General features: G+C 43.3%; 1 protein-coding gene across 1 annotated transcript in view; it reads left to right on the top strand.

Moving 5' to 3' along the window:
* The window catches only part of LOC122540554 (V-set and immunoglobulin domain-containing protein 10-like 2), a 98,159-nt gene that overhangs the window by 20,114 nt on the left and 52,138 nt on the right, over positions 1 to 25,907 (top strand). The window contains exons 4-9 of the mRNA XM_043676421.1: positions 2,441 to 2,719; positions 4,450 to 4,725; positions 8,607 to 8,867; positions 11,131 to 11,388; positions 11,953 to 12,243; positions 15,189 to 15,527. Coding sequence (XP_043532356.1) covers positions 2,441 to 2,719; positions 4,450 to 4,725; positions 8,607 to 8,867; positions 11,131 to 11,388; positions 11,953 to 12,243; positions 15,189 to 15,527 — 1,704 coding nt within the window. The remainder of the gene's footprint in view (positions 1 to 2,440; positions 2,720 to 4,449; positions 4,726 to 8,606; positions 8,868 to 11,130; positions 11,389 to 11,952; positions 12,244 to 15,188; positions 15,528 to 25,907) is intronic.

The following is a 25,907-nucleotide window of genomic DNA, read 5'->3' as shown; positions in this document are numbered from 1 at the left end:
TGCTACCTTCCCCCACCCTCCTCTCTGACCTATCACCTCCATCCCCACCCCCATTCACCTATGGTACTCTTTGCTACCTTCTCCCCAGCCCGCCCCCCCACCATTTATCTCTACACCCTGGAGGCTTCCTGCCTCTATTCCTGATGAAGGGCTTTTGCCCGAAACGTCAATTTTCCTGCACCTCGGATGCTGCCTGACCTGCTGTGGTTTTCCAGCACCGCCCTGATCTAAAGTCCATGTAGTAGCTTATTCGGTGAATGTGGATATTCTAATCCTGTGCTAATTCCTAAGAACCTTGTTTGCTTCTACTTTCCTTTAGTTGTTTAACCTTTCTGTGGGAGTTTGATGTTGTACTGCTGATTGATGGAGCACTAAGTAGAAGATTAAGCTTCAAACACTTAACAAATTCCTGCAGATGCTGGAAATCAAAAATAGGCTAATGGTTCTGAAAGGTTTAATGCTGAAGATCCACCCAATCTGATAAGGATTGTTGGAGATGGCAGAATATCTTAAGATCTAAAAGGGAGCAGGGATATTACTGAGGCCTCACTATTGTCTTAGTGACATACTTCAGAAATATGTATTTGGCTTTTGAACACCCCAAAGTTGTGAAAAACGCTTTAGTAATGCAAATCTTACTTTTATTTTTGTTCTTTAATATAATTAGGGTGGAACTAAGTTGTGATCACTTCTATCCAGATTCCTCCCTCATGTTAGTTAATTTACCACTTGATGCATTGCTGTTGGAGTGATACACTGTAGAAATGCACAGATAAATTTGCAATGTAGATATGATTAGATTCTCTACAGTGTGGAAGCAGGCCCTTTGGCCCAACAAATCCACACCAACCCTCCGAAGAGTAATCCACCCAGACTAATGCACCTAACACTATGGGCAATTTAGCATGGCCAATTCACCTGACCTGCACATCTTTAGATGGTGGGAGGAAACCGGAGCACCCGGAGGAAACCCACACAGACACGGGGAGAATGTGCAAACTCCACATAGACAGTCGCCCGAGGCTGGAATCGAACCTGGGACCCTGGTGCTGTAAGGCAGCAGTGCTAACCACTGAGCCACCATGCCACCCACTGTAATAACTGCAAAATCATTGATCTTTTGTTCTCCTCTGAATTTTGTTTTCGTCAGATTAAAGTTTTAGTTGTTAGAGGATGGGAAGAGGAACTAGCTTTATTTCAGTATTGTGAGAGATTTGTGCTCACACAGTGCCCAGCAGTGTGCCACAAAGATCAGTGCTGGGACCGTTTCTTTTCACCAATTATATAAATGATTTGGATGCGTATATAGAAGGCATGGTTAGTAAGTTTGCAGATGACATCAAAACAGGTGGTGTAGTGAACAGTGATGCAGATTATCTCAGAGTTCAACACGGCCTTGACTAGATGGGCTAGTGGGCCGAGAAGTAGCAGATGGAGTTTAATTTAGATAAATGTGAGGTGTTGCATTTGATAAGACAAACAACAGTAGAATTTACACAGTTAATGGTAGGGCCCTGGGGAGAATTGCTGAATAAAGACCTAGGAGTGCAGGTGTATGCTTCCTTGAAAGTGGAGTCGCAGGTAGACAGGATGGTGAAGAAGGCATTAGACACACTTGCCTTTACTGGTCAGTGCATAGAGTGAAGGAGTTGGGACATCATGTTGCGACTGCACAGGACATTGGTGAGACAATGTTTAGAATACTTTCTACAGGAAAGATGTTGTTAAACTTGAGAGGGCACAGAAAGGATTTACAAGGACTTTGCCGGGACTGATGGGTTTGAGTTATAGGGAGAGGCTGAATAAGCTGGGGCTGTTTTTCCTTGAAGAGTCAGAGGCTGAGGGGTGACCTTAAAGAGGTTTACAGAATCATGAGGAGCATGGATAGGGTGAATAGCCAAAGTATTTTACCCAGGGTAGAAAGTCAGGACTACAGATGCTGGAGATCAGAGTTGATAGTGTGGTGCTGGAAAAGCACAACTAGTCAGGCAGCAGTCAAAGATCAGGAACATATGCTCGAAACATCAATTTTCCTGCTCCTCGGATGCTGCCTGACCAGCTGTGCTTTTCCAGCACTACACTTTTCTCCAGGGTAGGGGAATCCAAAACTAGAGGCCCAGGTTTAAGGTGGGAGGGGAAAGATTTAAAAAGAACCGGACAGACAACATTGTCAGACAGATGGTGGGTGTGTATATGGAATGAGCTGCCACAGGAAGTGATGGAGACTGGTACAATGACAACATTTAAAAGGCATCTGGATGGGTATATGAATAGGAAAGGTTTCCTGTTACTTGGGCTTACATTGACCATCATTTGAACATTATAGGAGGAGCAATTTACTTATGGTCAGGAGCTGGAGAAGGCTTTAGATTTGAACTTGCAGTAATGGAAGATGTCAGCTTGCTCTGTGGAAATGACCATGTTCCCTTTGTTTTAATAGTTCCGATTACCAAGCCATCCATTCAGATGAGCGTCTCTGCTCCGGTTGAAGGGTCTGCGATTTCACTACTGTGTTCTGTGGAGAATGGAACTAGACCACTGGAGTACATTTGGAACAGGCAGGCAGCTTTGTCCACAGGTCCCATCAATGTCTCTGAGACCACAGATAGTCTGCTGAACCTGACCTCAGTAAACAGGAACCACACAGGCTGGTATACCTGCACAGCCAAGAACGAGGTCAATGAAGTGACCAGTGATCGGGTTTGGCTCGATGTCATCTGTAAGTTCTTTTAACCACTCAGGCTGAAGCTTGCTAGATGATGTTTTTATTGTAAACACTGTAGTGAACTTTGGGTTCTGCACAACCAGTTTCTTTCAACTCTGGAACAGAAATAACTCCCAGGTCCAGGGGAAATCCTCTATCCCTGACATACAGTGTAATTGGTTCTAACTAATAGAATAGAATATCCTTTACTGTCACATGTACTCAAATGCAGATGTACAGGAGTACAGTGACAAAGTTTACAATTAGCGCGCTTTGAAAAGATTTGTAGCTCAGGTTGAGGTTCTAGGTGTAGGTTTGCTCGATGAGCTGGAAGGTATGTTTTCAGACGTTTCATCACCATACCAGGGAACATCATCAATGAGCTTCCGGATGAGGCACTGGTGGCATGGCCCACTTTCTATTTATGTGTTTAAGTTTCCTTGAATTGGTGATGTCATTTCATGTGGTGATGTCATTTCCTGTTCATTTTGGTTTGCTGCTGGCTTCTCTTGCTATTGGTGTTGATTGGATAGCACTATCACCTCTATGTTGATGTGTGTATGGATTGAATTCCCACTCAAAAGGGAAACCTGATTTGAGAATGTGTGTTGCAATTCCGTGTTATATATAGGTTGGTCTAGATTTGAAGTGATTACTCAGCTGTTGGTATGTTCACACAATAGCTAGTTTATCCTATATTAAGGAATTGCCTGCAGCTTTCCATTAGTGTGTCCAAGTCTTAGTCAAGTGAGTTCTCATATCATCATTGTGGAATGTGTTATTGACACCAACCTAGCCATTAATCATTATAACCCTCATGCTGCACTGTGGGAGTTTCTGTTTTTTGGATGAGATGTCAAATCAAGGCCCCTTCAACTCTGTCATGTGAATACACACAATCCTTTGGTATTATAGGAAGATAAGGAGGAAGCAATCTCCACAGCATCTTGGGGAATCTGCATATCACAGCCAAGAAAAGATGATTTGTTTATTACTTTACTGGTGTATGTGGAATCCTGGTGTGAGAAAATGAACTGATATTTTTCCTATAGTACTGTAGTGGTTTTACAACCAATCAACCCATTGCCTGAAAAGGGCACTGGGATATCCAGAAGCCATGTTTAGCATGGAATCACAGAGATGTACAAAATCAAAACAGACCCTTCCGTACAACTGGTCTATGCTGACCTGATATCCTAAATTAATCTAGTCACATTTGCCATCATTTGGCCCATATCCCTCTAAACCCTACCTATTTCTGTACCCATCCAGATGCCTTTTAAATATTGTAATTGTACCATCCTCCACCAACTCTGGCTGCTCATTCCATACACGAACCACCCTCTGCATGAAAAAAGTTGCCCTTAGGTCACTTTTAAATCTTTCCCACTCACTTTAGTTTTGTACTCCGCCACTCTGGGGAAAAGACCCTGGCTAGTCACCCTATCCATGCCCCTCATGATTTTATAAATCTCTATAAGGTCACCCTCAGCCTCCGACACTCCAGGGAAAATAGTCCCAACCTATTCAGCCAGTTTGTAACATTATTGGGCTAATTCTGGCATTGTCCTAACATAACTCTGTTCAACTGGCAATGTGGGAAGAGAATAATTAGCCTTTGACCACAATTATATTTGTTCAGTTGTCAATATTACGTAGTGTTCGTCAATGAAGTTCAATCTAAAAGTGCAGTTGTCACCTTTAGCAACACATGGTGAAGTTAGTTCATACCTTTTCTTTTCTAGATGGTCCTGATCAGCCAGCCATCAATATCACTCCTTATGCTCTCAACTCTGTCGGTTATGCAGCAATTGAACAGGACACTATCTCCATGACCTGCTCAGCATCTTCCAATCCACCCAGCCAATACATCTGGTTCCATAATAACTCACAGATCTACACAGGACAGCAGTTTGTCATTGAGAGAATTGCTCGGAGTCAGACAGGAAGCTACATGTGCCTCGCATACAACACGGTGCTCAACGCCAGGACTAAGACTACCATCATACTCACTGTCTACTGTGAGTAGAATTTAATCTCAAATTGTTTGGCTTCAAGAAACTTTCGTTTAGCCTCAACTGTTTCTCTTTGATTTTGCCATAAACTGCAATATTTCTTGATCGGTTTTCAGATTGTAGATTGTCTACAAGATATTTTTAAATCTATAAGGTGAGATTAATAAAGATCTGAGTGCAAGGTGCTGTCTGTATATTGTCGTGATGTCCTATACTAATTTATGATAAAGTATGGAAGCAGTTTACACAATTTCGACAGTCTTCTAACACAATCAAACATTTTGTTCATATTTATAATTATTGATGTTGCACTTTTTAACTGAAAATTTGTGGTCTTTTTCATTTAATTTCAAACAGTTGTCAATCAGCCACACTCTTTGTAACATCTTTCTCCAGCATACGATGCAGTGCTCAAAACATACAGTTGATAACAGAAAACAGAATGCAGAGGATTGCGTAGTAGCAAATGTTGTCACCTCTGCCTCTGCCCTACCTAGGATCAGGAACAGCAGCTCACAATGGGACATGGTCACCCAGGCTGCCTGATATAAAGGGACAGAAGAGGGTTATATTCTCCTCTCTATGTCCTCCTGATATGGTCAACATTAGAACAGTGTATATGAATCGGTCACTCCTTTTACTACCATATCTCCAACAAGCTTAATCTGACACCAGGCAATCGTTTGACGCCTTTGAAGAGCATAGGAATAGAGGACTTAGGAGCAAGAGTAGGCTATTCAGCCCCTTGTGCCTTTTCCTCTGTTCATTAAGATCTGATTGTGGTCTCAACTCCACTTTCTTGGCTGACCCCCTAAACCTTTGACTGGCTGAGTTCATTCAATCGAATAAAATCTTTCCAAAGTTAGTCGCCAGTGACATACAAATTGTATAATTTGATAGTGTGCCTCCCTCATTCTGCTCCATATTCACTGTTGTCCTACTATTACCCTCGCTAAATGGTTTGGACAATTGGATCATTGAGCAATTCTTTTCTCAAGTACTGCCTCCACTTCAGATGCTGCCAGACCGAGCAATCAGTCCAAGTGAGGTCAAGAAGTCCCAGGCGACATGTCACTCCAGGTTTTGCATAACCTGGAACATAAAGAGGATGCTGGGAAGAGTGACCATATGTGAAGAATGATTAATGATTTGGATAAGTAACTGGTGGAATATTCGAGGCAAAAATATTGTGTCCTTTGGAATGGGTCTAGACGTTATCTGAGAATAATGAAGATGAATTTCAATGGGATATCATGTCCATGGATTTTCTTGGTTCCTTAAAGATGTGGTTTCTCCCTACTTTCCCATTTTGTCACTGTAGAAAAATCGATTTCACCGACTCCTTGATATTGAAACCAACATTCACCTTAAAAGTCAAAGAGTGAAGAAGGTTATCTAAGATTGCAAAGAGATTCTTGATCAATTGGGTCAATGGGCTGAGGAGTGCCAGATGGAGTTTAATTTGGATAAGTGTGAAGTATTCCATTTTGGTAAAACAAACAAGGGCAAGACTTATTCAATTAAAAGTAGGGCCTTGGGTAGTGTTGTAGAACAAGAGAGAGACCTAGGGGTTCAGGTACATAAACGTGAAAGAATTATGTCACATGTAGATAGAATGGTCAAGAAGGCATTTAGCACACTTGCCTTCATTGCTCAGATTTTCAATTATCGGAGTTAGGATGTCATGTTGAGGTTGTAGAGGACATTGTTGAAGACTCTTCTGGAATACTGTATGCAGTTCTGGTCGCCCTACTACAGGAAGAATGTTATTAAGATGGAGAGGGTTCAGAAAAGATTTCCAAGGATGTTTCTGGGAATGCTCAGAGAGGCTGGATAGGCTGGGACTTTTTTTAACTGGAGCATAGGAGGTTGAAGGGTGACCTTTATATAAAATCATTAGGGGTATAGATAGCTGAATGACAGGTGCCTTTTCCCTAGGGTGGGGGGGTTTCAAGTCTAGGGGGGGGGTATTTTTAAGGTGAGAAGAAAAGATTTTTAAAAATACATGAGGGGCAACTTTTTTTATGCAGTGGTTCATGCATGGAATGGACCTTCAGAGGAAGTGATGGATATGGGTACAGTTACATTTAAAAGACATTTAAATAAATTCATGAATAGGAAATGTTTAGAGGGATATAGGCCAAGCATAGGTAAGTGGGGCTGGTTTACTTTGGGATTATGGTCATGAGCTGGTTGGACTGAAGGGTCTGTTTCCATGCTGTAAAGGCACCGAGAATATTGGTGGACACCACGTTCTCCCTCTCCATGGGCACCTGGGCATGAATGTAATCAGGGAAGGGAGGGCAGGTATCAGCAACCATGAGCCCCTCCAAAGCCGGCCTTCTGGACATGTTAATAGCTAACTTGGTTAGGCCGAGGAGCAGACCCACAAGGAAGTCCTGTGACTCTCCTGTACCCTCCACATTGGACTACAAAGTTCAGGAACGTGGTGTTGATATGCAACCAAAAACGCAATGAAAGATTTTGTGAATAACAATAAAGAGAGTGAAATTGTCTTCAACCAACAGAAGCCAGCTGTTAGATCCAAATTCCAACCAGTATCACTTGCTCTACTTCAACATCCCTGGGAATACTATTGACCAGAAACTGAATTGGAATGGCCATATAAATACAGTAGCTACAAGAGCAGGTTAGAGGCTAGGAATCCTGCAGCCAATAACTCACCTCCTGACTCCCCAAAGCCTATCCACCATCTACTCAGCACTTGTACTCCCCAAATGCCTGGATATGTTCATTCCAACAATACTTAAGAAGCTTGACATCATTCCGGACAAAACACTTGATTGGTACCACATCTGCAAGCATTCACTCCGTCCACCCTAACGCTCAGCAGCAGCAGTGTGTTCTATCTACAAGATGGACTGCAGAAATTCACCAAAGATCCTTAGATAGAACCTTCCAAACCCACTTCATCTAGAAGGTCAAAGGCAGCAGATACATGGGAATACTATTACCTGCAAGTTCCCCTCTGAACCACTCACCCTCCTGACTAGCAACTGTATCATGGTTGCTTCAGTGTCAAAATCTTGGAACTCCCTCTGTGGGTTGTGGGTCAACCTACAACAAACAGACTGCAGCGGTTCAAGAAAGCAGCTCACCAGCACTTTCTCAAGGATAGCTAAGAATGGGCAATAAATGCTGGCCAGACAGCAACTCCCATGTCCCATGAGCAAATAAAAATAAATAAGCTCTGAATCTGCTCTGGCTGACCCTTAAAGGAAGCTGCATTTCTAACACCGACAATCATTGCATTCGACACTCACATCCCACCAGTGAATAAAACAAAAAGAAGCAGGTCAGAGAAGGTTCACTTCACAGATTGCTGGGGTGAATGGGGTTTGTTTTCTGAGGAAGGATAGAGTAGGCTGGGCCTATATCCACTGAAATGCAAAAGAATGATGTTGTGACTTTGTTGAAACGTGAAAGCTCCTGAGCTGCCTTGACACGGTGATCGCTGAAAGGATGTAGGAGGAGTGAGAATTAGGGAAGACAATTTAAAAATTAGAAGATGGAGATGAGGAGTTTTTTTTCTTCCCCAAAAGGGTGATGAGTCTGAATTGTCTTCCCCAGAGATCAGAGGAGGCAGGATCGTGGAGTATCTTTCAGGGCAGAGATAGATAAATTATTGTTTAATCAGATCAATCTCATCAAATGGCGAATAAGGCTTGAAGGGTCTAATGTCCTACTCCTGCTCCTGATTCGTCTGTTTGTACATGGCTCCATTGGAAACAGGTTGTCCACTGGCTAATTATAAATGGGAAGAGGCGGCTGAAAAAGTGAAGGTAGGATCCGAGGTTCAGCTTTATTCACCGGGTTTCCTCACGTACTCAGTTACTAACCTCTTTAGTCCTTCCTGCCTTGTACAGATCTACCTGACGGGAAGCCCATCTGCACTGTGCTATCTGTTAATGATAATCAGGATATAGCTCTGTGGTGCTCATGGGAAGGTGGGAACCCTCCAGCAACTCTGCAGTGGGTTGACACACAAAGAGATGGCGTTGATGTCGAGGGTCTATCCAGTATTTCAAGAGTAAAGGCGGGATGGGAGACCTCCAACAACAGCACGTACTCCTGCCGAGCCTCTCACCCAGCCCTGAGAGCAGACTGGTCCTGCCGAACCACTGCACGTGAGTATAATTCATTCACAAATGAGGGTCTGGGCAGAATATGTTCATTGCTCTTCTCTCCTACTCCATCTCCAGTTCTTTCCCTCTCTCTAGAACGCTGTTAATAGAATCATAGAATCCCCACAGTGTAGAAGCAGGCCACGCGGCCCATCAAATCCACACTGACCCTCTGAAGAACGTCCCACCCAGACCCTCCTCCCGACCCTATCCCTGTAACCCTGCATTTCCCCACAGCTAATCTACCTAGCCTGCACATCTCTGGACCCTATGGGCAATTTAGCATGGCCAATCCACCTAGCCTGCACATAGAGTTGTAGAGATGTACAGCATGGAAACAGACCCTTCAGTCCAACTCATTCATGCCAACCAGATATCCTAAATTAATCTATTCCCATTTGCCCGTATTCATATATCCATCCAGATGCCTTATAAATATTGTAATTGTACCTGTTTCCACCACTTTCTCTGGAAACTCTTTCCATACACCCACCATCCTCTGCCTGAAAAAGTTGCTCCTTAGGTATCTTTTAAATCTTTTCTCTCTCACCTTAAACCTATGCCCTCTAGGTTTATCTCCTCTACCCTGGAGAAAGGACCTTGGCTATCCATGCCCTGACTGTGGGATCCACACAGTTGAGATTGATCCTGATCCCAGTCAAAGCATTTCACTCAGAGTTCCTAGACGGCATCTTCCAAGCTCATGACCTTTGACACTCAGAAGGACAGGGGCAGCAGACACCTAGAAATACCACCAACTGCAAGGTCCCCTCCAAGCCACTTACTATCCTGGCTTGGAAATATATCTCTGTTCTTTCATTGTCACTGGGTCAGAATCCTGGAACTGCTTCCCTAGGGGCAAAGTGGGTACATTGACACCCTCAAAGGATTGGATCGGTTCAAGAAGGTGGTCCTGACTCAATGGACCTAAAGGCTTTTTTTGTACTGTGTGATTCTATGATTCACCATTACATTCTCCAGCGCAATTGGGAATGGGAATAAATAGCCAGTTATGCCTGCGTTCCTTATAAGAATAAAGCCAAAAAGTAAAAGCCACCAACTATTGATAAAGATTGGCAGCCCCTATCTGATATTCTATAATACTGTACCTTAACAAGTCCATTGCTCACTCTCAGAAATGTTCCTGGTTAGTACTGTATTATGAAAATGATCATGAGCTCGCAAAAGCAACTGCAGATTTCCAAAAATGTAGATGGGCATCAACTGAATAGCTTACACTGTTCTTCTGCATTACTTTTGCAACAATGGATGAAATCCTGCTGGATGGGGAGCATCTGGCTCTGAGGGCTATTGGTTCAACTGTGCCTTGCACATTTCAATTCCAATTTATTTTGCAGCATGGCTTACTGGAGGTGTGAGTTGAGAATGAGTTGAGTGGGGCTCTAGGGCTTGAGTTAACTGGGACGAACATTACATCTCCTTTCCCCCTGGTGAGCATTGCTCAAGAAACAAGGGAATGACAGAGCAGGAGCTGAAGCAGAGTTAAATCAGAGTAAAATAAAGAGAAAAAGTAAGATTGTGGGAGAGGGAAAACAGGTATAAGATTTTGCACATTTCCGACAGCAATTAACCAATTGCATACATGAGACTTGAGATAAAGTTGTTCCCTTTCTGGGATTCAGTTTGACATTATATTGTCACTTTATGAGAGTTGTTAAATCTGAGACTGAACTTCCTGCAGGATGTGCAATTGCTTAACAATCCAGCAAGTGATTATTCACAATAGGAAGACATAGGATGTGATCCTCTCAGTCTGGAACATGATGTAATCAATCAGCAAGATCTGGAGATTCTCAATCGATAATGTATCTCTTAATACCCTGAGCTTATTATGGAAGCAGCACACAAATAACCCTCTGATATTCACACAGGAAAATTGACCAAATAATAGAATGAATAAAAGACAAAAACAACAACTGTATATCACTTTTCTGAGGATTGTTGATATTTTATTACACAATTTTATAAGAAAATTCCAATGTGTCCAGGACAAAATTTCTTTTGAAGTATAATTTGTTGTACAGCCACTGGTACAGGAGACAAGACAAGATTGTCATTAGAAATGCGGAATCAGCCTTAAAATACACATCAATTTAGATCTTTGAGAAAATTTTTTTCGGGATACACATGACAATAAACTGGACTTGTGTTTTACAAGATATTTTAGATTCATTCAAAATTACTTTTCTGTTTGTCCTTTCACCCACCGTGACTTTCAGTAACTAAAATTGTTTTATGTTTTCAGTGTTGCCTGAAGGGGGACCTAGTTGTTCCGCTACTGCAGTGAAGAGTTTGGAATACACCATGCTGTCGTGTAATTGGGAAGGAGGCCTACCTCAGGCCTCACTGCGTTGGGCAAATTGGAGAGGCAACTTCCTGGGTAAAGCTGAACGGTCTATCAACAATCAGGTGCTACAGTCTAGTCCAACGTACAGTGGCAAGGAGTTTATATGTCAAGCAACACATCCTTTAAGCAGGAGCAGGGCATGCAGCATCCAACTGGGTATGGAGTCTTGCAGAAAAGTCTTCACTTTAAAGTATTTACTACTCTTAGGCCATCAATCCTGAACATCATACTTTTATTGTCATGTAGGAGAGTAGCTGTTGTGCTTAACTCATCAGTTTTGTTAAAGATGTCACCACAGATACTAAGATAAGCAACCAAAATGGTCTGGTTATCAAGGATCTGAATTATGAGGAAAGATTAGGGTTGATGGCATATAGGCAGAATGCCAATTTGATGGTCATTTGGAATGAAGGCATAATGTGACAGAAATACTCAGAAGGTCATCCAGCGTCAGTCGGTAGAAATAGCGTTGTGTTCAGATTTCCATTGGAGCTGTCTGATGTGCTGAGTTTTACCAGAACTTTCCAGTATTATTAATAATGTTGGGCCTGTTTACTGATCTACAAAAGAGGTTTGAAGGTCACCTAACTGAGTTTGTCAATATAACGAAGGGATTTTGCTTGTTCACTATGGTAAAATGTTTAGAAACTAAAAATTGTTATGAAATAATGCAAAGCTGTGTTTGAAAATTAGAATCCATTATGTTCATTCTGATTTCAGAGGCACCAGATCTTCTTACCCCGAGAAACAGTGTGACAGTGTTTGAGGGAAGTGATGTCTATGTGACCTGTATCCTTAAGGCTGCATATCCAACTTCGGAGATTGTCTGGCACAATAATAGGAACGAAAGTGTCTGGCTCAGGCCCAAAAAGTACCTGCTGCACCAGGAGAACTCTTGGTCGAATCTCACCATTCGGGAAGCTGATGGAGACCATGACAATGGAACCTACTGGTGCACAGCAAGCAATGTCGTGGGGAGTTCAAGACTCAGCATCCAGCTCCTTGTGAACAGTGAGTGATTGTTACAGTGCAAATTAATGTTTGTATTGTGTACTCTTCAGTTATACATTACATTGAGTGTGTGGATGACTGTATTAGTGTATGTGTGTCCTTGTGGGTGTGTGACTGTGTGAGGGGATGAGTCATTGTGTGGTTATTTTGGTGAGTGAGTGTATCAGTGTGAAGCTGTGGGTATCTTTGTGTGAATGCATGGAATTTTGTGTGTGTTTCTGTGTATTTTGTGTGTGAATCTATGTGGTTTTGTATGTGTGAATCAATGTGGTTTTGTATGTGGGTCTGTTGTATTTTTGTATGCGTTTGTGTATGTTTGTGTGCGCATCTGTGTATATAATGTTTGCATGTGGTTCTGTATGGTTTTGTATATTAGTGTTCATGTTTTGTGTATATTTTGTGCATGTGTGGTGTGAGTGTATTTTTATGTATGTGTGGATTTGTGTCTCTGTGTGCCTGTGTATATTTTGCGTGTGCATTTCTGTACAGTTTGTGTGTGTTTCTCTATTCATTTGTGTGTTTGTGCATGTATGCACACATGCCATTATATATACTATAACACATACCACACAAACCATCACATGCACTACATACGACATGATATGAAGCAAGCATCTATTATCTGTTAATGTATATTTTTATTTCATAACTAAGAAACCCTTAGATGTCTCTTTAAATTTCCCTACAGAAAACCTGGCACTTTCCCTGACTGGAGCTGTTCCTCTCAGGGTTGAGATGGAGATTTGTAGAATGCTTTCATGTAAATTTAATTCAGTGGTATTGAAAGCACATCTTCATCATATTCCCATACCTGGCTGGGTCACAGCCTGTACCTATTCCCCTTCTGATTCTGTTGTAAACCCTCTCTATTCTTTTTAAGTTCATTCACAGAACCTGAGCATCATTGCCTAGGCCAGCATTTATTGCCCTCCTTAAATACCCTTGGAAAAAGTGGTGGGGAGTTGCTGCCTTAAGTTCAGTTGAATGGTTCACTAGGCCACTGTGTGGATAATTGAGAGTCAGTAACATTATTCTGAGTCTGATAGTTATTCCATGTTCTAACCTAAAATGGCACATTTAGATACTTAACCAGAATCAGAGAATCCATACAGTGTGGAAGAAGGCCACTTGGCCCAACAGGTCCACACTGACCCTCCAAGATCATCCCACCTAGAACCACCCCTTTACCCAATCCTTGTAACCCTGCATTTGCCATGGCTAATCCACCTGGCCTGCACATCCCTGGATACAATGGACAATTTAACATGGCCAGTCCACCTAAGTTGCACATCTTTGGACCGTGGGAGGAAACCCACGGGGAGAATGTATAAACTCCACACAGACAGTTGCCCAAGGCTGGAATTGAACCAGGTCCCTGGTGCTGTGAGGCAGCAGTACTAGCCACCTTGCTAGCCCTTCTCCATAGCATCTTATGGCTGTGGGAAGTTTCATAAATACTCTATGATGTTTTTGGTTTCTTTATCTTTCATGTGATATACTGTAACACTCTTATTCATATCTGTACATTGCAGATCGCTAAGCACAATTCTCAAATGTAAGTGTCTAAGACCTCTCTCTTTACCATACTTCATTTAGTCTGATGTCTTCTCTTGGTCTACCTTATGGATATTAGAGTCACATATTTATCTGCACCTTCCGTTAAATTATAAGATGTAGGCCAGACTAGGTAAAGATTGCCTCCCATAAAGGGTGTTTGGTGGTATAGTGGTAATGCCATTAGTATTGAGAGTGTGGTGCTGGAAAAGCACAGCAAGTCAGGCAGCATTGGACGAGCAGGAGAATCAAAGTTTCAGGCATAAGACCTTCATCAGGAACCCAGTAGACTCGGAATCGACTGGTGCAGGTGAGTTCTCTGGGGACAGAACTTCATACAGCAATTGATGGAATTTAACTTCCATTGACAAAAATTTGGAATTGAATACTAGAGTCAGTGGTGGTGACCATGAAATTGTCATCATTTGTTGTAAAAATTCATCTGGTTCGCTAAAGTCCTTTAAGTTATCTGCCTGGTCTGGTTTATATGTGACTCTAGACCAATAGCAATGTGGTTGAATCTTAACCGCTCTGTGAAATGGGCCTGAGAGTTATTGAGTAGCATCCAGCAATCACAGAGCTGAAAATGTGTTGCTGGAAAAGCGCAGCAGGTCAGGCAGCATCCAGAGAACAGGAGAATCGACGTTTCGGGCATAAGCCCTTCTTCAGGAATCGTGATTCCTGAAGAAGGGCTTATGCCCGAAACGTCAATTCTCCTGTTCCCTGGATGCTGCCTGACCTGCTGCGCTTTTCCAGCAACACATTTTCAGCTCTGATCTCCAGCATCTGCAGACCTCACTTTCTCCTCCAGCAATCACAGAGTCTGATAAAAGAAATGAAACTGGACAGGCTGCCTGTCATCCAGCAAGACACCAGAAATCACAACGGCCCACACAACCCTGGAAAGTCCTCCTTACTAACAAATGGGGGCTTGTACCAAAATTGGGAGAGCTGTCTCACAGACTGGTCAAATAACAGCCTGACATAGTCATACTCATGCGATCCTACCTCACAGACAACGTCACAGATGACACCAGTACCATCCCTGGGTAAATACTGTCCCATTGGCAGGACAGGCCCAGCACAGTGTTGTAAATATTCATCTTGTTCACTCGTGTCCTTTAGAGAAGGAAATCTATCTGGGCTGGCCTACATGTGACTCCATATTCACAGCAATGTGGTTGATTTGGTATGGCCCTCTGAAAAGGCCAGTCCACATGGAGCAATTAAGGATGGTTAATAAATTGCCAGTGCTGGCTAAAACCAATTTTTAAAAAAATGTGCTGCCCGTCCGACCAGTTTCCACCAAAGGTTTTCCTGCATGAAGCTGCTTGATGGCTCTACATTTGTTTGTTGTGGTAATCATGTGTTTTTCTCCCTTTCCATGACAGAGTATCCAACGCCCCCGAACGTGACCATCAGCAAGCTCTTGTACGGCCGCCAGAGAACGGAGGTGGTTCTCGAATGGATGACTCAGGGCTCTGGTGACTTAACAGGCTTCATGATACAGAGGAGGCCTGCGAGACGATCCTTTAGGGTCCGGGGTACAACTGAGCTGGAACAATCCAAGACCGACCCATACACCCCCTGGCAGATTGTCGCCAGTTCCATCGATCCCGCCATCAGAGGTCACAAGCTGGGGGGCATGGACCCCAGGGTCTTATATGCTTTCCGAATTCTTGCTGTCAATCACAAGACAACAGGGTATCCTTCAGAAGTAAAAACTCCAGGTAGGGCATGACATCTTTTGGAAGAATTGAAAATGATTTCCTGGGAGAGGCAACCTATTATCCCTGTGGTTTCTATTTTGTACATTACTGAGATAAGGCTAATAATGGTGAGGCACATTTGCTGAGACATTGGTGGGACATCTCAAATTGTCCTTCGCAATTGTTCTTACGAAGGTTTCCTGGGCCATTGTAGGTCACAGGAATGTTTGGACGTGTGGGTCAGCGCAGGCCCACGCTCTTCCTGAAAGACACTAGTTTTTATTTGACACTCTGGCAGCAAACCCATGCTACAAGTAACCAATTCAACCACAACGTGCCATTGAAGCTCTGGTCCAATGATGTACCAATTATTCCAAAAATAAAACTGACAAGTTAACTTCAAGGCAGCTCAGATGGGATTGGCATTATGCTGCGCTGTGTATAGGCAAATGGCTTTGTTCAAATATAAACCCCATAGGTGTTAACACAGCATCAGAAACCATCCCAGGTCCGGAGGTTACTTCCCTACTGTTCTATTGAGGGATTTGTGATGTTATACTGTTGGAAACTGGGTTTTGAGAGTAACATTGAAAGAAACTAATTAATACTGACAGCGGTGGCAGAGATCCTACCTCATCATTAATATTCGTCTCATCAGGTTAAAGACGTTGTCTATAAATTGTACACAATATTCCAAAAGTGGCCTCACCAATGTCCTGTACAACTTCAACATGATGTCCCAACTAAACGCCTGCTTAACCACCCTGTCTACCTGCAGTGCAATGTTCAAAGGATTATGTGGCCAAACCCCTGAGTCTCTCTTTTGACAACAGTACCCAGGGCCCTACCACAAACTGTATAAGATCTACCCTTGTTTATTTTACCAAAATGCAATACTTCACATATATCCAAATTAAACTCCATCTGTCACTCCTCAGTCCATTGACCCAATTGATTGAGATCCCTTTGTAATCTTTGATAACCTTTTTCACTGTTGACTATACCACCAATTTTGGTGTCATCCACAAACTTACTAACTGATCCTCTTAAATTCTCATCCAAATCGTTTGTATAAATGACAAACATCACTAAGTCCAGCACAGACCCTGCGGAGCACTCCTCAAAACTCTTCCAGCCACTTTATTGGTAAAGCAAGTATCTTACTATGTAACTGAACCCTCTGCACAGTTCACAGGCTCAATCTCTCGTCTTTACAGAGTTAGCCTCTCTCAGCTGTAATGAGTGGATGAGGAACTTTGTGACACTGCACACTGTGGTTAGACACTGAGAAAAATGAGTCAAGGTTCCATCACTCAGTCAGGTTCCAGTCACTCCTGCCTATTGGGTGTAAATAGCTTTAAGATTTCAAGTGGCACATCCCATTGTGAATGGTTGGGTGGCAATCTTATTGATAATATATGGCAGTCTTGTGAAAGTACTGCAGGATATCCGATATCCCATCAGGCTACACATCTGAGGAAATGAAAGAACCTTCCAGAGAGAAAGAGAAACAAGAACTGAGAACTGCATAAGCACAAAACAAAACAGCAAATAGGGTGAAGGAGGCAAAAGAGGTAAACAGGCAAAATTAATGAATACTGTTTACTTAAATGTACATAGTATTTGGAATAAAAGAAATGAGTATGAGCTTATTAGCACTACTGCCTCACAGCGCCAGGGACTCTGGTTTGATTCCAGCCTCAGGCGACTGAGTAGAGTTTGTACATTCTCCGTGTCAGCATGGATTTCCTCCGGGTGCTCTGGTTTCGTCCCACAGTCCAAAGATGTGCAGGTTAGGGTGAATTGGCCAGGCTAAATTGCCTGTAGTGTTCAGGGATGTGTAGGTTAGGTGCATTAGTCAGGGGATGGGCCTGGGTGGGATACTCTTCGAAGGGTTGGTGTGGACTTGTTGGGCCAAATGGCCCGTTTCTATACTGTAGGCATTCTATGAATTACAGAGCAACCATTACAAGGAGATCAAAGCTGAGAACTAAATAATCCGGGGAATGTGAGTTTTTGAAATGACAGGCAGGAAGGGAAGAGTGGAGGGCTAGCATTGTTAGCGTGTGATGGAATAAACACAATCACAAGAAGTTATCTTGGATCAGATGATGTAGAATCCATTTGGGTGGAGGTAAGAACTTACAAAGGAAAGAAGACATTAGTGGGACTGATCTATAAGCCTGTTAACAGTAGCAGTTCTTGTGGAACAGAGAATGAAACAGAAAATAATGAGGGCATGTGAAAAAGGCAGTACATTAATCATGGGTAACTTTAATTTGAATATGCCTTGGGAAAATCAAAGTGGCAGAGGTAGGAACAAGGAAAATATGTTGTGAATTCAAAGAGGGATCAGGCTGTTTTGGATAGACTCAGAGTCATACAACGCGGAAACAACTTCAATTCAGCTCGTCCATGCCAGCCAAGTTTCCCAAACTAAACTAGTCCCACTTGCCTATGTTTGACCCATATCCTTTAACCCTTTCCTATTCATGTACCTGTTTAAATGTTGCAACTGTATTTGTATCTACCACTTCCTTTGGCAGTTCATTCCACATATGAACCACCCTCAGTGTGAAAACGTTGCCCCTCAGGTCCCTTTAAATCTTTCTCTCACCTTAAAAATATGCCTCCTCCCTTTCAACTCCCCCACCCTAAAGGAAAAGACCCTTACTTATGCTTTTATGATTTTATGAACCTCTAAGGTCACCCCTCAACCTCCTACTCTCCAGTGACAAAAGTCCCAGCCTGTCCAGCCTCTCCACTTAACTCAAATCCTGACAACTTCCTAGTTTTTTTTCTGAACTCTCACCAATTTGATAATATCGTTCCTATAGCATGACAACTAGAACTTGTATGTCATATTCTACAAGGTAGCCTCACCAATGGCCTGTACAACCTCAACGTGATATCCAAACTCCTACATTCAATGATCTGATCAATGAAGGCAAGTGTGCTAAATGCCTTCTTATCCAGCCTGACTACCTGTGACACAACTTTGAAAGAAGCATGAACCTAAAACCCTAACCTTTCTGTTCGACAACACTACCCAGGGCCCTACCATAAACTGTGTAAGACCTGCCCCCGTTTGCTTTACCAAAATGCATCCACCTGCCACTCCCCAGCCCATTGGACCAATTGATCAAGAACTTTGTAATCTTAGATAACCTTCTACGCCAATTTTGGTATCATCCACAAACTTACTGACCGCTCTTCCCTAAATTCTCATTCAAATTGTTTACATAAAATGACAAACAACAGAGGACCCCCCGCCCCAGCACCGATCCCAATGGTGAAATAAGTGATCTGAGAGTAAAAGATTCCCTAGGAAATCAGTGGGTTATGGACCAAGTGCAGGAAAATGGGATGAGTTGTGTTGGTTGACATTGACGTAGGGGCCGAATGGCCTGTTTCTATGCTGTATGACTCTATAACTCCTTTGCTCAGTTTGTGGAACAGATTACTCAGCAGATCTAATACACCCAATGTATGTAACACCCATTGAATCATTTTAGTGATGTATAAAAGGATACTCATAAGGAAATATGAAATAAAAGCACAGGAGGCCATTCAGTCCCTCACACCTGCTCTGCCATTCACTAAGATCATGGCTGCTCTGACTGTGGTCCTTTTCTGCCTGCTCCCCCCATAACTCTCAACTTTATTGTCAATCCAAAATCAATTTAATTCAACCTTGGATATGTTCAATGAACAAACCCTTAATATTCTCCTGGGGCAGAGAATTCCAAAGATTAATGACACTCTCTGAAGAGATTCCTCCTCACCTCCTCACCTTAAATGGGAGATGCCTATTTTTAAACTGTGTTGGCTTCATCTAGATTTACCTCAAGAGGAAGCATCCTCTGAGTAGCTACCTCATCAGCCGCCCACAGAATCAGAGACAGTAAAATCACCATCAGCCATATCACCTACAGGTTTGGTGTTGAGCGGAGACTCGAGTCAGCTGAGGATGCCCTTACGTAACCTGATTTGTCTAAGGCAAAAAATCTCAAACCTTATGGAAACACAATGATGAAGTAAATACATAAGAAATCATTATTTTTCATTTGGTTGGTATTTACAGTAACCTGACATTTACAGCAAAAGTCATTGTTAAATGCTGAGAGTTAGATTTGGAAACGTTCAGTAATCTTTTTCTGCTGAACATGCTGTTTCTGGGCACATTTTCCTTGTTTCTGTGGTGTGATGTAACATTGCAGAACTTCCTCATGGTCTTTGTGACTGCAGTGAGGGTAACAGGTGAGTGAGTGAGCAGGCATTCACTCCTCTGGCTCTTCAGAGCGATGATCTGCCGTACCTTCCTTCAATACATTTTGTTCACTTTCCTGTTGTTCGCCTCCAAATGCTGGAAGTCACCTCAATGGTTGTCTTAGCTTTGTACAGAAAAGGTAGTGTCTCGACCTTCACAAAGCCATAGAGAGGTAGGGGAAAGGGGCATGGTGGCTCAGCAGTTAGCATTGCCGCCTCACAGTGCCAGGGTCTCAGGATAAAATCCGCCCTCGGAGTTCTGTGGAGTTGCACATTCTCCCTGTGTCCTCGTGGCTTTCTTTTGGATGCTCTAGTTTCCTCCCACATTCCAAATTTGCAATTTAGGTGGATTCGCTATGTTGCATTGTTAGAGTGTCTGGGGATGTGCAGGGTGATTGGATTAGCCATGAGAAATGCGGGTTTCCAGGGATAGAGTTGGGGGGTGGATTGGGGTGGGATGCTCTTCGGAGGGTCAGTGCCGACTCAATAGGTCGAACGGTCTGCTTCCACACTGTAGGGATTCTATGATTCTATGACTTTCTTGGACTGTTTTATAACAAGAAGCAACAGTGTTTTGTTGCCATCCACATTGGTACAGACCATCACAGAAAGACACTCCTTGTTTCACTTTTCACCATTACACATTTTATCTTTAAACATTAGATGACAACCTGATAAAAGAACACTCCAGCTTCATCCATATTAAAAATGACTCTTGCTGTAACTCTGCTGAGGACATGGGCTGAGACCACTGCAGCCATTACTGTAAGGCAAGTGTGCGCACCCGTAGCTACTCCTGAGTTACCAGTCTGGAACTTCTACTTTTCATGGACATCCTTCGATTAGATGTCCTGTCCTTCCAGTGGATGATACCTTCACTAACAGCTGGAGTTGTGGGTTAGCCAAATTTAACTTGTAGTGATTTCACAGTATGTTTCAATAATACCTCCCTTCATTCTTTTAAACTCCAATGTATATAGGCCGAATGTTCTCCACTTTTCCTGATGTGACACCTCATAATTCCAGCAATCAGCCTAGTCAACCTTCTCTGATCTGCTTCCAATGCAAATATATCCCTCTTTAATTAAGGAGATGAAGACTGTACAAAGCTATCAGGTACACTGTCCATATTCCATCCCACATGCAATTAAAAAAAAAACACACTTTCTTAAATACCTGATAACATTTTGTGGCATGTACGAGGACATCCAGATCCCTCTGCACCACAACATTCTGCAGTCTCTTTCCATTTAAATAATTGTCTGCCTTTCTATTTCTTCTACCAAAATGATCAGTCTTGCACTCTTAAATGTTTGCCCACTCACTGAGCCTATCTAAATACCTTCGTAGATGCTCACAATTCCCACCGTGGAGTTGGGTTTCAAGATGGGGACCATTTGATTGATTGAATGCCAGGAACTCTGCCACCTCCAAATCTCCCCCACTCCCCCCTCAATTAATTGTAGCATTGTAAGGCTTGGGTGTGAACTGAGGTCCAATTGAGCAATGAATGCACTAATATCCCCTTCCAGCAGAAGAACTTGCTAGGTGGGAGCCCATCAAGCAAACCCTGTCGTGTGGCCTTCAGGGAGAGGGTGGGGGAGGAATGCATCATTCTAGAGGAATATGTTGGTGAAAAAACTCATAAGTAAAAACGAGGTGCTACAGATGCCGGAGATTTGAAACAGAAATGGAACGTGTTAGAGATGCGCAGCAGGGCTGATAGGATCAGTGGAGAGAGAAACCATTTTGAGTCCAACATGATTCTCCTTCAGAATTGACAAAGGGAAAGTTTTGTGGGCCATACATATCATATGACCAGAGCTCAGGTGAGGCTCACCAAGTTGTTACAGATCTAGATGGGATACCCTGAAATTGTTGGAACTTGGCCGAGCAAGGATAGCTGGATTCTCCTTCTTTATTCTCCTTCAGTTGGTAACAACAAGGTTAATTTCCAAACAATTCCTTCTTTGTGGAGACCATTTTCCCAGACCAAATGAAGCTATATTTTAAAAGGAGACATCAGGATGGTGTGTTGCCTCCCAGCTGCCAGGGTCAAGGATGTCTCAGAGAGGGTGTAGGATATTCTGAAAGGGGAGAGTGACCAGCAGCAGGTCATTGTGCATCTTGTTACCAATGACACAGAGAGGGAAAGGGATGAGGTTCATTGCCATTTCATAGCTGACATAGGAAAGTCTAATATCCAGCCTCACATGCAGCTGCAGAATTATCAGTGATTTCAAAAACATTGCTCGCTGAAACTACAGGAGAAGATAATGATCTTTGTTTTTTGAGCCTGATCAGCTAAGTGTTTGATTTTAAGACTCCTAAAACCTCTAAACCTTAATCTGTTTTGTTTTGTAAATCTATAATAGTGAGTAAGGTGAGGGAATTTTTAAAATTATGTTTATACTGGGATATGCCTCTTGATTGACTTTTAACATTTAAGGATTGATATTAGGTTATCCCAAAGCGGTGTCTTTCAGCAGTAAGACTGTGCTATCGCTGCGTACTTGAGCAATGTGTAGTGTGTTTGTTTTTAGGTAATTTCTGGGTCTGTTAAAGGCACAAAAATGGCTTTAGTAACATAATGTGCTCTTCTTGTCAGATCTGGGAAATCGGGGAGAATTTGATTATTCCTGTAGACTATGACTGCAGGAAGTGTGTTTGGTTGCGAATCCTGTTGGACTGGATGGACCTATTAGAGCAGCAGTTAGAGACAATGAGGAGTTTACAATAGCAGAGTGTTGTGATGGATGGCATTTTCAGGGAATTGGAGACACCGCAGATACAGTAGATGGTTGACCCCTAGGAATGTTATGAGACATAGCCAGGTGTGCAGGACTCTCCTGTGATTATCCCCATCTCAAAACAGGTATGTCACTTTGGATACCAGCAGGGGATGGCCTCTCAGGGGAGGATATCACTGACAGCCAAGTTTTCTGGTACTGTAACTGGCTCTACTGAAATAAGGGGGATGTCAGGTTCCAAGCGATCGATTGTATTAGGGACACTCTAATCTTGGGTATAGACAGATGTTGCTGCAGCCATCAGTGAGACATCAGCATGGTGTGTTGCCTCCTGGGTGCCAGGATCAAGGAGGTCTCTGAGAAGGTGCAGAATATTCTGAAAGGGGAGAGTGACCAGCAGGAGGTCGTTGCGGACGTTAGTACCAACAAAGAGGTAGAGAAAGATTAGGGAGTTCTGCAGACAGGAAACTAGGCAGGAGGTTACAAAGGAGGTTCTCGAGGGTAGAAATATCTGCACTACTCCCAGTGTCATTTGCTAGTAAGAGTAGCAATACTTGGTGCAGGGGGCAAGGATTCACATTTTTGGTCTATTGGGATCTCTTCAGGGGTTCCACCTAAGTTGGGAGGGGACCAATATCCTGGAGGAGAGACTAGCTAGAATGACTCCGGAAGATTTATCCTCATAAGGTTGGGGGCTGGGGGAATCAAGGTGATAGTGAGAAAAGAGAAAAAGCGGAGGCTGATACAGTAGTTAAGAGGAACAAGTCAAATGGTCACGGCAGACAAGAGCTTGACAAAGAACAAGGTAAGACTGGTCAATAAAACTGCATTTACTTCAATATAAGAAGCCTGACAAGTAAGGCAGATGAATATAGGGCATGATTGGGACCATGAGACTGGGATATCATAGCTATTATAGAAACATGCCTCAGGGATGGACAGGACTGGCACTTAATATTCCAGGGTATGGATGCTACAAGAAGGATAGAAAGGGAGGCAAGACAGGAGGGGGAGAGGCGTTTTTGGTTAGAGGCAATTTTAGGGCTGTACTTAGGGAGGATATTCCTGGGAGATTATATGGATGGAAATTAAAAATAAGAAAGGCATGTTCACCTTTGGGAATTGTATTATAGCCCCACTAATAGTCAGCAGAAAATTGGGAAACAAATATGCCAGGAGACATTAGATATCTGTAAGGAAGTGGGAAGGAGATGGACAGGTAGGCCAGCTCAAGAGGGTGGTACTGAGTTGGAGGGTTGGATCTAGGAATGAGGTGGGGGGAGGGGAGATTTAGAAACTGGTGAAGTTGATGTTGCTGCCATGTGATTGAAGGGTCCCAAGGCGGAAGATGAGAGATTCTTCCTCCAGTCATCAGGTGACATGGATTTGGCAATGGAGGAGGCCCAGGACTTGCATGTGGGAAGGGGAGATGAAGTGGTCGGCCACAGGGTGGTGGGGTTGTTTGGTGCATGTATCCCAGAGATGTTCCCTGAAACACTTTGCGAGTTAGCGTCCTGTCTCCCCGATGTAGCAGAGACCACATCGAGAGCAATGGACACAGTAGATGAGGTGGGTGAATGTGCAGGAAAATCTCTGCTGGATGTGAAAAGATCCTTTGAGACCTTGGTTGGAGATGAGGGGGGAGGTGTGGGTCCAAGGTTTACACTTCCTGGTGCGACAAGGGAAGTTGCCAAGTGCGGAGTGTGGGTTGGTGGGGGGCATAGACTTGACAAGGGAGTTGCGGAGGGAAAGGTCTCTGTGGAATTCAGATACGGCTGGGGAGGGAAATATATCTCTTGTGGTGGGGTCTGATTGTAGGTGGCAGAAATGTTGGAGGATAATGCGCTGTATCCGGAGATTGGCGGGGTGGAAGATGAGGACCCAGAGGGTTCTATCCTTGTTGCGGTTGGAGGGTTGAAGTTCAAGGGCGAAGGTGCGGGAAGTGGAGGAGATGTGTTGGGAAATGGGAGGCCTTTTAAGAATGAGATAACAGGAGTTAAGGAATAATATGTTCCTATTAGTGTGAAGGGCAGAGCTGCAAGGTGCAGGGAATGCTGGGGGGGTGGAGAGAATGCTGGATGACTTGACAAATTGAGTCTCTAGTCAAGGAAAAGAAAGTGGCATATGTCAGGTATAGACAGCTGGGATCGAGTGAATCCCTAGAAGTGTATGAGTGCAGTAGGCTTATACTTAAGAGGGAAATCAGGAGGTCAAAAAGGGCACATGAGATAGCTTTGGCAAATAGAGTTAAGGAGAACCTAAAGAGATCCTATAAATACATTAAGATCAAAAGAGTAATTAGAGAGAAAATAGTTTCCTTTAAAGATCAACAAGGCTGCCTATGTGTGAAATCACAGGAGATGCATGAGGTACTAAATGAATATTTGCATCAGTGCAGTATTTACTGTGGAGAAGGACATGGAAGCTCAGTAATTTGGAGAAATAGTGATGTCTTTAAAAGAATTAATATCGCCAGAGGGGAGGTGTTGGTGGTCTGAAAACTCACAAAGGCAGATAAATCCCTAGGTATATTCCGGAACTTTGCGGGAAGCTAGGGAAGAGATTGCTGTGCCCCTTGCTGAGATGATTGTATCATCAACAGCCATGGGTGTGTTGCCGCAAGATTGCAGCTTGGATATTGTGCCAGGGTTCTGCAGACCAGTCAGCCTTATGTCACTGGTAGGTAAGTTGTTGGAAGGGATTCTGATGTACAGGTTTTACGTGCATTCGGAAACACAAGGACTGATTAGGGATTTTCAGTACGGTTTTGTGCATGAGAAATTGTGTTTCACGAACTTGATTGAGTTTTTTGAAGAGGAGACAAAGAAGACTAATGAAGGCAGAGTAGTAGATGTTGTCTATATGGTAAAAACAATGACTGCAGATGCTGGAAACCAGAGTCTGGATTAGTGGTGCTAGAAGAGCACAGCAGTTCAGGCAGCATCTAAGGAGCAGTAAAATCGACATTTCGGGCAAAAGCCCTTCATCAGGAATAAAGGCAGAGAGCCTGAAGCGTAGAGAAATAAGCTAGAGGAGGGTAGGGAGAAAGTAGCATCGAGTATAGGTGAGTGGGGGAGAGGATGAAATTGATAGGTCAGGGAGGAGGGTGGAGTGGATAGGTGGAATAGAAGATAGGCAGGTAGGACAAGTCATGGGGACAGTGCTGAGCTGGAAGTTTGGATCTAGGGTGAAGTGGGGGAAGGGGAAGTGAGGAAACTGTTGAACTCCACATTGATGCCCTGGGGTTGAAGTGTTCTGAGGTGGAAGATAAGGCGTTCTTCCTCCAGGCGTCTGGTGGTGAGGGAGCGGCGGTGAAGGAGGCCCAGGACCTCCATGTCCTCGGCAGAGTGGGAGGGGGAGTTGAAATGTTGGGCCACAGGGC

The sequence above is a fragment of the Chiloscyllium plagiosum genome, chromosome 35 (assembly GCF_004010195.1).
Source record: "Chiloscyllium plagiosum isolate BGI_BamShark_2017 chromosome 35, ASM401019v2, whole genome shotgun sequence".
Lineage (NCBI taxonomy): Eukaryota > Metazoa > Chordata > Chondrichthyes > Orectolobiformes > Hemiscylliidae > Chiloscyllium > Chiloscyllium plagiosum.
The sequence above is the reverse complement of the archived record's forward strand: the minus strand, read 5'-3'. Positions and strand labels throughout refer to the sequence as shown.